The sequence below is a fragment of the Cherax quadricarinatus genome, chromosome 61, assembly GCF_038502225.1.
Source record: "Cherax quadricarinatus isolate ZL_2023a chromosome 61, ASM3850222v1, whole genome shotgun sequence".
NCBI lineage: Eukaryota > Metazoa > Arthropoda > Malacostraca > Decapoda > Parastacidae > Cherax > Cherax quadricarinatus.
In genome coordinates, this window is record NC_091352.1 from 19921235 (window position 1) to 19937788 (window position 16554).

At 38.2% G+C, this 16554-nt stretch overlaps 2 protein-coding genes across 4 annotated transcripts in view; one reads left to right on the plus strand and one right to left on the minus strand.

Moving 5' to 3' along the window:
• The window catches only part of LOC128699309 (TLC domain-containing protein 3A), a 623909-nt gene that overhangs the window by 148420 nt on the left and 458935 nt on the right, over window positions 1–16554 (minus strand). The gene's annotated exons all lie outside the window — the stretch shown is intronic.
• mus301 (mutagen-sensitive 301) overlaps window positions 1–16554 on the plus strand; it is a 122247-nt gene that overhangs the window by 3824 nt on the left and 101869 nt on the right. For all 3 annotated transcript variants that reach the window (XM_070098269.1, XM_070098271.1, XM_070098270.1), the window contains exon 2: window positions 7027–8373. In XM_070098269.1, the coding sequence (XP_069954370.1) occupies window positions 7071–8373 (1303 nt within the window). In that variant the 5' untranslated portion in view covers window positions 7027–7070. The remainder of the gene's footprint in view (window positions 1–7026; window positions 8374–16554) is intronic.

Here is a 16554-nt window from a genome sequence, read left to right on the forward strand (position 1 = left end):
GCAGTATTCTAGCCGAAAGAGAACAAGCAGCTTAGAGGATCATCATTGGCTTGGCATCCCTTGTTTTAACCCGTAAACGGTCCAAGCAGATCTACGTTCACGTGTGTAGTGCTATAAAAGTAGATCTACTTTTTTTTTACATATTTTCAAATATAACAAAAAAAGAAGTAGATCAAAGTTTTTTTACACATTTTCAAATGTAACAAAACAAAAAGATCTACTTTTTTTACATACTTTCAAATGTTGAAAAAACGTATACAGTGGACCCCCGGTTAACGATATTTTTTCACTCCAGAAGTATGTTCAGGTGCCAGTACTGACCGAATTTGTTCCCATAAGAAATATTGTGAAGTAGATTAGTCCATTTCAGACCCCCAAACATACACGTACAAACGCACTTACATAAATACACTTACATAATTGTTCACATTCAGAGGTAATCGTTATGCGGGGGTCCACTGTATATACGTTTGGACCGTTTACGGGTTAAAGGGTGTCATTACCCATTCTTTCATTTTCCTCACATAATGGATCATCAATGTGAGGAGCAGCAAAGTGGGAACTCATTAACCCCTTCCACAAATCCTTTCCCCATCTCCCAGTGGAAAGAAGTCACTTTGTCTGATTTTTTGGGGGGTTATCCTTGGTAATATACATATGCTGCTTTGTATGATAATTTATGTAACTGTATTAAAAATTACTTCCCCAACCCTGTTCCTTCCTCTTCCACCAATCTCCCCACTCAGCTTCTCCACTTAACCTCTCTCCCGGTCACAGACCAGGAGGCCTGGTCACAGACCGGGCCGCGGGGGCGTTGACCCCCGGAACTCTCTCCAGGTAATACCTACTTCTACAGACAACGTATCTGTTGCCTGCCCGTTCCTGACCAGCCGGGCTGTGGCTCGTACGTTGGTTTGCGTGCAGCCAGCAGTAACAGCCTGGTTGATCAGGCTCTGATCCACCAGGAGGCCTGGTCACAGACCGGGCCGCAGGGGCGTTGACCCTCGGAACTCTCTCCAGGTAAACTCCAGGTAATCACTTGTATACTGTATGCAGTATTGTAGCTTTAATTAAGATCCATACATTGATTACACAGTGTTTAATAACTATGTAACTTCCTGTATCTTCACCATCTCCATTCAGTTACTCCACAAAATCGAAGATCATTGAATTGGTTTGAAATAATAAGTCATACTTCTGAAATTGTACCAATTGTTTATTAGCTACCTTTCTTGTACACATCATAGTTAACTGCATAAGAAACTCTATAGTCTGTCTTAATTTTTTAGTCTTGAAGCATTAGGATTAATTTGCCAGAAATGCATTGCATGCTAGTGGCTTTCTTTTGTGCTTACCTATGTTTTATTACAGTCATGCGTCACTTAACGATGGGGATATGTTTTGAGAAATGTGTCGTTAGGCGATTTCATGGTCGTGTGAACATTAGTGTGCTTAAACACAAGCCTAGACGATATAACCTACTACACGCCTAGGCTATATGGTTTTTTTTAATCGTAGATTTGCTTGTAAGCAGATAATGCACCACGACCATTCCTTTGTTAATGAAAACCTTTTGGTGTTGGGTCCACGTTTTCAAACTTTTTTAAGGAGTTTGTTGAGGTCTGCAAAAGCTTCTGCTAAGCCTTCACTGTGAATATTCTTTGGGGTTCTTATCCTCCCGCAGGGGCCATAATGAACAAAAAATGAGATTAAATCAAGCACCAGGGAAAAATGGTGCTATCAAGAGATGCAGTAAACACGAGATGCACGAGGCTGCTGTTGGCATAACACGGCATACTGTTTTACAGTAAACTTTTTTAAAAGTAGGAAGCGTACACTGTAGACTATGATAAATAGTACAGTATAGCAGGTCCTCGATTAACATAGTTTCATTATAATGTTGAGAAAAAATATATGAAGACAATGAATACAAATTATTGCAAAATAAAAATTTGTTAAGTATATGATACTCATACAAATGCATGACAATAAATGATGCAGTATGATAGCGCTCGGTGAATCCACCATATTTGTTATTTGTCTTCAGATACCTCAACGCACCACTCGCCTTTTTTTCTTCATCAATTCTATGGTTAACCTCATTCTTCATAAACCCATCTGCTGACAAGTCAACTCCCAAATGTCTGAAAACATTCACTTCTTCCTTACTCCCTCTCTCCAACGTGATATCCAGTTTTTCTTTATCTAAATCATTTGATACCCTCATCACCTTACTCTTATCTATGTTCACTCACTTTAAACTTTCTACCTTTACATACCCTCCCAAACTCATCCACTAACCTTTGCAACTTTTCTTTAGAAGCTCCCATAAGCACAGTACCATCAGCAAAAAGTAACTGTGTCAACTCCCATTTTGTACTTGATTCTCCATAATTTAATCCCATTCTTCTCCCCAACACCCTAGCATTTACTTCTTTTACAACCCCATCTATAAATATATTAAGCAACCATGGTGACATTACACATCCCTGTCTAAGATCTACTTTTACCGGGAAGTAATCTCCCTCTCTCGTACACACTCGAACCTGAGCCTTGCTATCTTCATAAAAACTTTACAGCATTTAGTAATTTACTACCTATTCCATACACTTGCAACATCTGCCACATTGCTTCCCTATCCACTATCATATGCTTTTTCTAAGTCCATAAATGCAATGAAAACTTCTCTACCTTTATCACATACATGTATATGCTTCAATGTAAACACTTCATCTACACATCCCCTACTCACTCTAAAGCCTCTTTGCTCATCTGCAATCCTACTCTCTGTCTTACCTCTAATTCTTTCAATAATAACCTTACCATACACTTTACTGGTATACCCAGTAAACTTATTCTCCTATAATTTTTACAATCACTTTTGTCTCCCTTTCCTTTATATAAAAGAACTATTCATTGTGACTGCCAGTCCCTAGGTACCTTCCCCTCTTTCATACATTTCTTAACCCTTTGAGGGTTTTCGTCGTACTAGTACGTCTTACGCGTAGGGGTTTTTGACGTACTAGTACTCATAAATTCTAGCGGCCTCAAATCTAGTGGGAGAAAGCTGGTAGGCCTTCATATGAAAGAATGGGTCTATGTGGTCAGTGTGCAGTCTAAAAAAAATCCTGCAGCACACAGTGCATAATGAGAAAAAAAAAACTTTGACCATTTTTTTTTAATAAATCAGCAACTTTGCAGTGTATTTTCGTATGGTATTTATTGTTGTATTCTAGTTTTCTTGGTCTCATTTTATAGAATGGAAGACATATTACAGAAATTGAGATGATTTTGACTGGTTTTACAAAGAAAGGTGCCTTGAAATTGAGCTCAAAGTAGCAGAAATGTTCGATTTTTACCAAACTTCAAAAGTAAACAAATCGTGCCAAGCGTGCAATACACGTCAACTGGTGAGTCTAATATTCTTTCACAAGTACACCAATAATATTTATACCATTTTTTACACTAATGCAGTAGTCTGCATAACAGTAAATCTTATATTTTTTGTGAAAATAAAAATTCAAAGTGGAAAGCAAAAGAATATAAGAGAGGCCTTGAGACATGACTAATGACTAGAGGAAATGTCATTTTAGTGCCAGGAATGTCTTTCTTGTTTATTCTGGACCCTATTCGGAAATTGGCATCTTTTGAAATTTGTGTGAAATTGGCAAAATTGCTAAATTCTGACCACTGTACTGGATAGTTGAATTTCATAAATGAGTGGTTTCTTGCACCCATTCGATAGAAAAAATGGAGTTCTAGCGAAATATTCATGTTTTTTGTCGACTAGTACAGTGAAATTGGCCGAAAATGGGGCTCAAAATGGGCAAAATCGCCGATGCGTAAACATCGCCGAGACCGCTAACTTTGCGAGAGCATAATTCCGTAAGTTTTTTATCAAATTTCAAACTTTTGGTGTCTTTATGATCGGGAAAAGATTCTCTATCTTTTCATAAGAGAAAATAATTTTTTTTTTTTTAAATTTGGCCGACCCTGAGAACGAGTTTCGGAGAGGGCCTGTCGACCCTCAAAGGGTTAAACAAAAATACCAACCACTCCACAATATCCCCCCTTGCTTTTAACATTTCTGTCATGATCCCGTCAGTTCCTGCTGCTTTACCCCCTTTCATTCTATGTAATGCCTTGCACACCTCCCCCACACTCACGTCCAGCTCTTCTTCATTCCTAAAAGATGGTATACCTCCCTGACCAGTGCATGAAATTACCGCCTCCCTTTCTTCATTTACATTTAAAAGTTCTTCAGAATATTCCCGCCATCTACCAAATATGTACCTCCAGCTCCCCATCTACTAACTCCCCTTATTTGGTATTTCACTTTTATAGTTTGACACCAAATACTGAATACCAAATTATAATTTTCTGAGGCTTTGTCAAGTTGTGTTCTCTTAGATTAAGATACACAAGTCATTTAAATAAAAATCTTCCCATTTTATATTTATTTATTTATTTATTTATTTATTTATTTATTTATTTATTTATTTATTTATTTATTTATTTATTTATTTATTTATTTATTTATTTATTTATTTTTTTTTTTTTTATTATCACACTGGCCGATTCCCACCAAGGCAGGGTGGCCCGAAAAAGAAAAACTTTCACCATCACTCACTCCATCACTGTCTTGCCAGAAGGGTGCTTTACACTACAGTTTTTAAACTGCAACATTAACTCCTCTCCTTCAGAGTGCAGGCACTGTACTTCCCATCTCCAGGACTCAAGTCCGGCCTGCCGGTTTCCCTGAATCCCTTCATAAATGTTACTTTGCTCACACTCCAACAGCACGTCAAGTATTAAAAACCATTTGTCTCCATTCACTCCTATCAAACACGCTCACGCATGCCTGCTGGAAGTCCAAGCCCCTCGCACACAAAACCTCCTTTACCCCCTCCCTCCAACCCTTCCTAGGCCGACCCCTACCCCGCCTTCCTTCCACTACAGACTGATACACTCTTGAAGTCATTCTGTTTCGCTCCATTCTCTCTACATGTCCGAACCACCTCAACAACCCTTCCTCAGCCCTCTGGACAACAGTTTTGGTAATCCCGCACCTCCTCCTAACTTCCAAACTACGAATTCTCTGCATTATATTCACACCACACACACATATACATATACAATATATATATATATATATATATATATATATATATATATATATATATATATATAATTTTTCAACAAGTCGGCCGTCTCCCACCGAGGCAGGGTGACCCAAAAAAGAAAGAAAATCCCAAAAAAGAAAATACTTTCATCATCATTCAACACTTTCACCACACTCGCACATTATCACTGTTTTTGCAGAGGTGCTCAGAATACAACAGTTTAGAAGCATACACGTATAAAGATACACAACATATCCCTCCAAACTGCCAATATCCCAAACCCCTCCTTTAAAGTGCAGGCATTGTACTTCCCATTTCCAGGACTCAAGTCCGACTATTTGAAAATAACCGGTTTCCCTGAATCCCTTCACTAAATATTACCCTGCTCACACTCCAACAGATCATCAGGTCCCAAGTACCATTCGTCTCCATTCACTCCTATCTAAAATGCTCACACACGCTTGCTGGAAGTCCAAGCCCCTTGCCCACAAAACCTCCTTTACCCCCTCTCTCCAAACCTTTCGAGGATGACCCCTGCCCCGCCTTCCTTCCCCTATAGATTTACATGTATATGCTTTCCATGTCATTCTACTTTGATCCATTCTAAATGACCAAACCACCTCAACAACCCCTCTTCTGCCCTCTGACTAATACTTTTATTAACTCCACACCTTTTCCTAATTTCCACACTCCGAATTTTCTGCATAATATTTACTCCACACATTGCCCTTAAACAGGACATCTCCACTGCCTCCAACCGTCTCCTCGCTGCTGCATTTACCACCCAAGCTTCACACCCATATAAGAGTGTTGGTACTACTATACTTTCATACATTCCCTTCTTTGCCTCCATAGATAACGTTTTTTGACTCCACGTATACCTCAACGCACTACTCGCCTTTTTTCCCTCATCAATTCTATGATTAACCTCATCCTTCATAAATCCATCCACCGACACTTCAACTCCCAAGTACTGTATCTGAAAACATTCACTTCTTCCATACTCCTCCTCCCCAATTTGATATCCAATTTTTCTTTATCTAAATCATTTGACACCCTCATCACCTTACTCTTTTCTATGTTCACTTTCAACTTTCTACCTTTACACACATTCCCAAACTCATCCACTAACCTTTGCAATTTTTCTTTAGAATCTCCCATAAGCACAGTATCATCAGCATAAAGTAACTGTGTCAATTCCCATTTTGAATTTGATTCCCCAAAATTTAATCCCACTCCTCTCCCGAACACCCTAGCATTTACTTCCTTTACAACCCCATCTATAAATATATTAAACAACCATGGTGACATTACACATCCCTGCCTAAGACCTACTTTTACCGGGAAGTAGTCTCCCTCTCTTCTACACACCCTAACCTGAGCCTCGCCATCCTCATAAAGACTCTTTACAGCATTTAGTAACTTTCCACCTATTCCATATACTTGTAACATCTGCCACATTGCTCCTCTATCCACTCTATCATATGCCTTTTCTAAATCCATAAATGCAATAAATATATACAGTGGACCCCCGGTTAACAATATTTTTTCACTCCAGAAGTATGTTCAGGTGCCAGTACTGACCGAATTTGTTCCCATAAGAAATATTGTGAAGTAGATTAGTCCATTTCAGACCCCCAAACATACACGTACAAACGCACTTACATAAATACACTTACATAATTGGTCACATTTGGAGGTAATCGTTATACGGGGGTCCACTGTATATATATATATATATATATATATATATATTATATATATATATATATATATATATATATATATATACATTATATATATTTATATATTGTACATTGTCAAATTTTCCAGTTTTTATTTTTTTTTATTTCACCATAGTACTATTTTAAACAAGTTAGGATGATTTATGGTTTTATTCCAGGCATTTGTGGGCCATGAGGAATCATTATTTCAAGTCTTACCGTGATGGCAGATGTGCAGAATTTATACAGTGCAGATAGTAAAAAGAAGAATAGTGAGCATATCAGAAGCCTTAAGTTTGCTGCCAGAGTTTGCCTTGCTGTTGATACAATAAACCCAATTTCTTCTGTAACCTCTCATTCCTTAGAGATAAAAGAATTAGATCATGAGGACCAAATTACAAAAATTGAAGAATCTGACGAGGAAAATTCTTCATCACCGGTTCTTGGGAGTCGTTCCAAAAATAATGTAAGAGGAGCATCTAACAGATTCAGACATCTGAAGCATTCCACAGCTCTCATAGCTCCTGCAGCTTCTGTTATAAATCAGGCCCTGGAAATCTCCCAAAATGTTGCTAAAGTCTTGCAAACCTCGCCAATCTTAAGGTCTGATAGAATAAGTAGATTCTCTAAATCTGTCACTCTGACTTCCCCACCATGGAAGAAACTCCAAGTGGACAAAAGCAGAGTGAGTAAACATACTGTTTCTTCTTGCAGTAATCGGGCAGATAGTCCAACTTTGTTTATAAATCAAGATGACTCTTTTCTGGATAATATTGATTTTGACAAAATAGACACTATTTGCTCAGTGGAATCTACTCCAAAGAGAAAAGTAGCAACATTAGGAACCAAGAGACCTCTAATATTAAATTTAACTAATAGTTCTCGTGACTATAATCTCCGCAAGACACCACAGAGGAATGCCTTGCTGAAAACTTTGACTGTAACTGAAAGAAAAGAAAATGAAAGAATTTATAAAAATCGTCAAGTAAGTACGGTAGAATGTAATTCTGTCATGCATTATAATAATTTTTATCCAAGTAAACACACTTATGTTAATAGTTGCAAAAGACTTTATGAAACACAGTCCAGTAAAGGTAGTGTTATGCCAGAAAGTAGTTTTAGTAGCAATGGTGTTGGTCAAAATGCAAGGGTATCCAGTAGTAGTTTGCTGAACAGTTCTGGAGAAAAAAGCCTATGCATGAGCCCACAGCATCCTGGTAGATCTTCCCCAGACATATTTGATGATGATGCTTTTGATTTATCTAATGGCAGACTTTCTGAATCTTTTGATGCTGAGCTGTGCCAAATTGAAGATGGATTTTTCAAGAAGTGTTCTAACACCTTTTCAAAAAATGAGAATAGTTTTATTATTGAACATATAAGGGGACCCCCACATACTACACACCACGAGGTGGAGTCTAAATCGCAAGATTCTGAATTAAGCTTCTCCAGTACTTTGGAATCTCAGCCTTTAATTGGTAGATTCCAAAGCAGATTGAAAGCCTCGACTTCATCGCATCCATCAGGTTAGTACAGTACAGTAGCTGTTGTGACATTTCTCCTGATGTTATGAGCATTTCTTATGGTAGTATTGGAACTTCTTGAGAAATACCTTGTATGTTTGAAAAATAAGCCTCCAACCTAGAATTAAAAGATTTAGTTCACAGTGCAGTATGATAAGCACTATTTGATAAAGGTTACAAAAATAAATTTTTGTTTGGATTTTTAATATCATAGGGTTCACCCTAAGATAAACCAAGTGTGGGTATAACGTGGCTTTGTAATCGGGCATAATTTTTTATTTTTCACCTTACAACTACTGTAATAATTTTTCTTTTTACTGTACTTTTTTAATTTGTTGCTTAAAATTGTGGAGTAAAATCACTAATTTTGGTAATGAAGCAGTTCATTGTCTCTGTTATTTTTTAGATTGGCTAATGTCTTCTTCCACCGTGCCTCTTTCCTTACCCCACAGAAGGCAGCATGCTGATAATTATTACCATGGGGTTCACTAAATGTGAAATCACCATGACAACAGTTCATGGAAACTTAAAATTTAATGTGATGCTGTAATGAGCTGAAGTGAATGTGGTACAGTAATGTGATTGGCCAGTAATGAATGTACTACTGCAGGGAGTGGATGAGACAAATCCTGAGTAGAATTCACTACACAGTGATTGGTCAGGTGTCCCATAGCTCGATTGCTAGTGCATTCGGCTAACACACTGGGGTTCAGGGGTCGATCCCTTGTACGGCTGGAACATTAAGACGTCCATGTCTGTATTCGCCTGTCGGTAAAATACATACCTGGGCGTTAGTTGACTGATGCGAGTTGCATCCTGGGACAAAATTGACCTAATTTGCCCAAAATGCTCTGCATAATGGGACTTTGTATATAGCAGTATGTCACTGATTTCAGCTAGGCATGTGTATCATGTACAAGTCTGTATCCCTTTATCCGAAACCCTTGGGGCCAGCAGTGTTTCGAATTTCAGAATTTTTCGAATTTCAGAACAAAGGTGGGGTCTAGGGCAGCACCTCATAATCAAACATTAACACTGCAGCAAAAACATATGAATACTCACACTAAGTGGGATAAATAAAGACCACAAATACTAGTATGGTTTATTTATAGAGTAATATATGGATAAATGAAATAATGGGATAATTATAGACCAGGAACATGATTCTCAAGACAATTGACAGATGGCATTTTTAACCCTTTGACTGTTTTGGTTGTATATATAAGTCTTATGAGCCACCGTGTTTGACGTTTATATCTCAGTAGTAGTACCAGTTCCTAGTAACCAGTTACCAGTAACCAGTGTACCAGTAGATGACTCACTACCAACCGTCTGTGTAAATCATTGACTGTATTCATATTGCTGCTGACTATAGCAGGATTTCAAACACCCTCACCCTGTAGACACTTGTGAGTCAGTCGTAGTTAGGCAGCAGAGAGAGACAGGTCGGCTGTTGGCGCTTTCCATACTTCCCGTTATATATTATACGTACTACCAGCCTACGTGAGTATTTTTACCCATCCACGTATTGAAACCCACATGACATATACATTCATAAATTCCAGCGGCTTCAGATCAAGCAGGAGAAAGCTGGTAGGCCCACATGCGAGAGAATGAGTCTGGGTGGTCAGTGTGCACCATATAAAAAATCCTGCAGCACGCAGTGCATAATAAGAAAAAAAAAACTCCAACCGTTTTTTTTTTAATTAAAATGCCGAATTTGTGGTCTATTTTCGTATAGTATTTATGGTTGTATTCTCATTTTATTGGTCTCATTTGATCGAATGGAGAACATATTATAGAAATAGAGGCGATTTTGATTGGTTTTACGATGAAAAGAACCTTGAAATGGAGCTCAAAGTAGGGGAAATGTTTGATTTATGCCGATGTTCAAAAGTAAACAAATGATGTCATTTTCCAATAAATGTCCAAGTAGCCATTCTAATATGCAGTCATGAATGGGTTAACATTATTTATACAATTACAATATTGCAGTAGTCTGCATAACAGTAAATCTTCTATTTTTTGTTTGAATAAAAATTCAAAATAGAAAGCAAGAGTAATGTCAGAAGGGCCTGGAGACGTGACTGATGAGCAGAGTAAATGTTATTTTAGAGCCAGGAATGTCTTTGTTCATTCTGGACCCTATTTTGAAATTGTCATATTTTTTAGTTTTTGTGAAATTGGCCAAATTGCAAATTTCTGACCACATTATTGGGTAGTTGAAATCGGTAAATGGGCAGTTTCTTGTACTCAGTTGATAGAAAAAATGGAGTTCTAAAGAAATAGCTATGAGTTTAGTCGACTGGAACAATGGAATTAGCCGAAAATAGCGCTCAAAGTGGGCGAAATCGCCGATTCGTAAACATCGCCGAGGTCGCTAACTTCGCAAGAGCGTAATTCCGTCAGTTTTTCATCAAATTTTGTTCTTTTGGTGTCATTACAATCAGGAAAAGATTCTCAATCATTTCATAAGAATTTTTTTTTTTGGAAATTTTGCAACACCAATTGACACCTCAGGATTTGGGGTTGCGACAGTCAAGGGGTTAAAGACTTCAAGTGTCGTCTGTCTTATTAACATAGGGTTCTGTCAAAGCAGTCTCTCTTTAACTGAGTAAATTGCCATAATCTCTTGCTCACTGATAAATGCACATTGTTTAAGGCCAGCAATTTACTGATAATGTCAGATGCTTCTTTTTCATTTTTTCACTGTTACCCATAGGGGTATCAGCAGCTCTTTTTGACATTTTTACAGTAAATTAAAGTCACAAAATAAAACTCAAGAACAAAATACACCTACCATCCGAGTTCGGTTCCAAGAAACCGGTCGTAAGTCGAAATGGTCGTAAGTCGAACTTTACTACTGAATATCAACAAAACATTTTTGTAATGACTTTATTTTATTGTTTTATTTTGGTATTTCATGTTTTACTTTACTTTTTATGTTGTTAGTACTGTATTTTATACTGTAAGGTTTAGGATAAACACTGTGTACAACACAAATAGTTGTTTATTTCCCAGAAATTTGGCATAAAAAACACGGTTGATAGTCGAGCAGGTCATAAGTCAGATGGTAGGTGTATCAGCGAACAGCAGACACGAGTGTGAACACTACAAGCTCTGAGACACAACTGACGCCACACTGGCTGTCAGTGCTGCCACATGGCGGCGTTGGAGTTATGTAGAGATGACTGACACTCCACACATAAGAACATAAGAAAAGAGGAAGACTGCAGCAGGCCTGTTGACCCATACTAGGTAGGTCCTTCACAATCCATCCCACTGAGTATTTGCCCAACTCAATTTTCTGTGCAAGTCCCACTCAAATCCAACCCCTCACTCGTGTTTATCCAACCTAACATGTTTATCCAACCAAGGAAGCACAGCATCTGACCTAGTAGCACAAGTTAGTCAGGTCTAGGCTAGGGTAGATATTTTTAGCACGCTATTTACATCCCCCGTATTAATTCCCGTTTTCCACTTATACACCACGGAAAAACTTCGGTTTTCGGAACTTTTCGAATTTCAAAATTACGGATAAAGGGATGCGGACCTGTACATGTACTTGTAGAAATTCCCACCAAGGCAGGGTGGCCCGAAAAAGAAAAACTTTCACCATCATTCACTCCATCACTGTCTTGCCAGAAGGGTGTTTTACGCTATATTATTTTTATTAATACATCGGCCATTTCCCACCAAGGTAGGGTGACCTGAGAAAGAATAACTTTCATCATTCAATCCATCACTGTCTTGCCTGAGGCACACTTACACTACAGTTATAAAACTGCAACATTAACACCCCTCCTTCAGAGTGCAGGCACTGTACTTCCTATCTCCAGGACTCAAGTCCAGCCTGCCGTTTTCCCTGAATCCCTTCATAAATGTTACTTTGCTCACACTCCAACAGCACATTAAGCATTAAAAACCATTTGTCTTCATTCACTCCTACCAAACACGCTCACGCATGCACGCTGGAAGTCCAAGCCCCTCGCACACAAAACCTCCTTTACCCCCTCCCTCCAACCTTTCCTAGGCCGACCCCTACCCCACCTTCCTTCCGCTACAGACTGATACACTCTTGAAGTCATTCTGTTTTGTTCCATTCTCTCTACATGTCCGAACCACCTCAACAACCTTTCTTCAGCCCTCTGGACAACAGTTTTGGCAATCCCGCACCTCCTCCTAACTTCCAAACTGTGAATTCTCTGCATTATATTCACACCACACATTGCCCTCAGACATGACATCTCCACTACCTCCAGCCTTCTCCTCGCTGCAACATTCATCACCCATGCTTCACACCCATATAAGAGCATTGGTAAAACTATACTCTCATACATCCCCCTCTTTGCCTCCAAGGACAAAGTTCTTTGTCTCCACAGACTCCTAAGTACACCACTCACCCTTTTCCCCTCATCAATTCTATGATTCACCTCATCTTTCATAGACACATCCGCTGACACGTCCACTCCCAATATTTTTTTTTTTTTTCCAACAAGTCGGCTGTCTCCCACCGAGGCAGGGTGACCCAAAAAAGAAAGAAAATCCCCAATAAGAAAATACTTTCATCATCATTCAACACTTTCACCACACTCACACATTATCACTGTATTTGCAGAGGTGCCTAGAATACAACAGTTTAGAAGCATATACGTTTAAAGATACACAACATATCCCTCCAAACTGCCAATATCCAAAACCCCTCCTTTAAAGTGCAGGCATTGTACTTACCACTTCCAGGACTCGAGTCCGACTATATGAAAATAACCGGTTTCCATGAATCCCTTCACTAAATATTACCCTGCTCACACTCCAACAGATCGTCAGGTTCCAAATATCTGAATATATTCACCTCCTCCATACTCTCTCCCTCCAATCTGATATCCGATCTTTCATCGCCTAATCTTTTTGTTATCTTCATAACCTTACTCTTTCCTGTATTCACTTTTAATTTTCTTCTTTTACATACCCTACCAAATTCATCCACCAACCTCTGCAACTTCTCTTCAGAATCTCCCAAGAGCACAGTGTCATCAGCAAAGAGCAACTGTGACAACTCCCACTTTATGTGCGATTCTTTATCTTTTAACTCCACGCCTCTTGCCAAGACCCTCGCATTTACTTCTCTTACAACCCCATCTATAAATATATTAAACAACCACGGTGACATCACACATCCTTGTCTAAGGCCTACTTTTACTGGGAAATAATCTCCCTCTTTCCTACATACTCTAACTTGAGCCTCACTATCCTCGTAAAAACTCTTCACTGCTTTCAGTAACCTACCTCCTATACCATACACCTGCAACATCTGCCACATTGCCTCCCTATCCACCCTGTCATATGCCTTTTCCAAATCCATAAATGCCACAAAAACCTCTTGAGCCTTATCTAAATACTGTTCACTTATGTTTCACTGTAAGCACCTGGTCCACACACCCCCTACCTTTCCTAAAGCCTCCTTGTTCATCTGCTATCCTATTCTCCATCTTACTCTTAATTCTTTCAATAATAACTCTACCATACACTTTACCAGGTATACTCAACAGACTTATCCCCCTATAATTTTTGCACTCTTTTGCCCCCTTTGCCTTTATACAAAGGAACTATGCATGCTCTCTGCCAATCCCTAGGTACCTTACCCTCTTCCATACATTTATTAAATAATAGAAATAGAGATATTATTGTAGAAATAAAGATATTATTAATTATTATTATTAATTATTATTATTATTATTATTATTATTATTATTATTATTATTATTATTATTATTATTATTATTATTATTATTATTATTATTATTATTATTATTATTATTATTAAGTGGCTCTGCATAAGTGGTGCCTTATACAGACATTTGGTTCTTTAGGCAACTCATAACTTTGATTGTGACATGGCAGGATTTTCTTTTTTACAAGAGCAAGTGAACATAATATTTATTCTGTAAGCAGATATATGCACACTGTCTCAGAGGGGAGCTTTAGTTTTATGAATAAGAAAACAAATAGTACTGTACTTGTCAGAAGTGTTGCTTAGACTTCTTAGGGTACCTTAAATTTTAATTAAACATGTGCATGTATATACAATCAAAGAAGACAGCTTTGAAGTTAGGATGTTTGAATGTATGTGGGTGTAGTATGAGTGAGAAAGAATTGATTGTGAATACTGTAAATGAAGAGAAGCTGGATAAATAAATAAGATTTAGAATATAGGGCATAGTAGTGGCAGTTTGTTAGACTGTGAATTTGTAGGTAAGGTTAAGAGGTAGACTTTAGGGTGATGGATATATCAGGTCATTATTTAGTGGCAGCTAAGGGCTAGATGGGATACAAGGTGAATGTCAGCAGTGGGTAAGAGAAGTGTGAAAGTTGTTAACTTGTTGAAAGGGGTAAGAAGGGTAAAATTTAACTAACTATTAGAAGAAAGGTGGGCTAGAAAGAATACAGAAAATAGTGTTACAGTGTACGTTGTTTTAATAGCATATAAATTCAAAAGCACACAATACTGTACATTGTCTTTATATATGATCATGCACATAATACAGTGGACCCCCGCTTAACGATCACCTCCCAATGCGACCAATTATGTAAATGTATTTATGTAAGTGCATTTGTACGTGTATGTGTGGGGGTCTGAAATGGACTAATCTACTTCACAATATTCCTTATGGGAACAAATTCGGTCAGTACTGGCACTTGAACATACTTCTGGAACGAAAAAATATTGTTAACCGGGGGTCCATTGTACAGTGGAACATGACTCTTGAAATCGTAATGACACGATTGCAAACAAACCATACTATGGGCGGGATTGAAGCTGCGGTCTGGAGTTTTGAGACTCTCTGACCGCGGGTTCAATCCTGCCCGTGGTATGGTTTAACCCTTTGACTGTCGCAACCCCCAATCCTGAGGTGTCTCCTGGTGTCGCAAAATTTAAAAAAAAAAAAAATTATTCTTTCTTATGAAATGATAGAGAATCTTTTCCCGATTGTAATGACACCAAAACAACGAAATTTGATGGAAAACTGACGGAATTATGCTCTCGCGAAGTTAGCGACCTCGGCGCTGTTTACAAATCGGCGATTTCGCCCACTTTGAGCCCTATTTTCGGCTAATTCCATTGTTCCAGTCGCCCAAACTCATAGCTATTTCTTTAGAACTTCATTTTTTCTATCGATTGAGTACAAGAAACTGCCCATTTACTGATTTCAACTACCTAATAATGTGGTCAGAAATTTGCAATTTGGCCAATTTCACGAAAACTAAAAAATATGACAATTTCAAAATAAGGTCCAGAATGAACAATGCAGACATTCCAGGCTCTAAAATAACGTTTTCTTTGTTCATCAGTCACGTCTCCAGGCCCCTCTGATATTACTCTTGCTTTCTATTTTGAATTTTTATTCAAACAAAAAATACAGTGGACCCCCGCTTAACGAACTTTTTTCATTCCAGTAGTATGTTCAGGTGCCAGTACTGACTGAATTTTTCCCCATAAGGAATATTGTGAAGTAGATTAGTCCATTTCAGACCCCCAAACATACACGTACAAACGCACTTACATAAATACACTTACATAATTGGTCGCATTTGGAGGTGATCGTTAAGCGGGGGTCCACTGTATTAGACTTACTATTATGCAGGCTACTGCAATGCTGTAATAACTGTATAAATAACATCAACCCATTCATGACTGCATATTAGAATGGCTAGTTGGACATATATTGGACAATGGCATCATTTGTTTACTTTTGAACATTGGCAAAAATCAAACATTTCCCCTAATTTGAGCTCCATTTCTAGGTTCTTTTTATAGTAAAATCAATCAAAAACACCTCTATTTCTGTAACATGTTTTCCATTCTATCAAATGAGACCAAGAAAACGAGAATACAACCATAAATACTATACGAAAATAGACCACAAAATCGGCATTTTAATTAAAAAAAACGGTCGGAGTTTTTTTTTTCTCATTATGCACTGTGTGCTCCAGGATTTTTTTTATATGGTGCACACTGACCACACAGACCCATTCTCTCACATGTGGGCCTACCAGCTTTCTCCTGCTTGATTTGAAGCCGCTAGAATTTATGAGTATATATACGTCAAACACGGCACCTCGTAAAACGTATATATATGGCCGCGACAGTCAAAGGGTTAATACAGTGGAACCTTGGTACTTCAA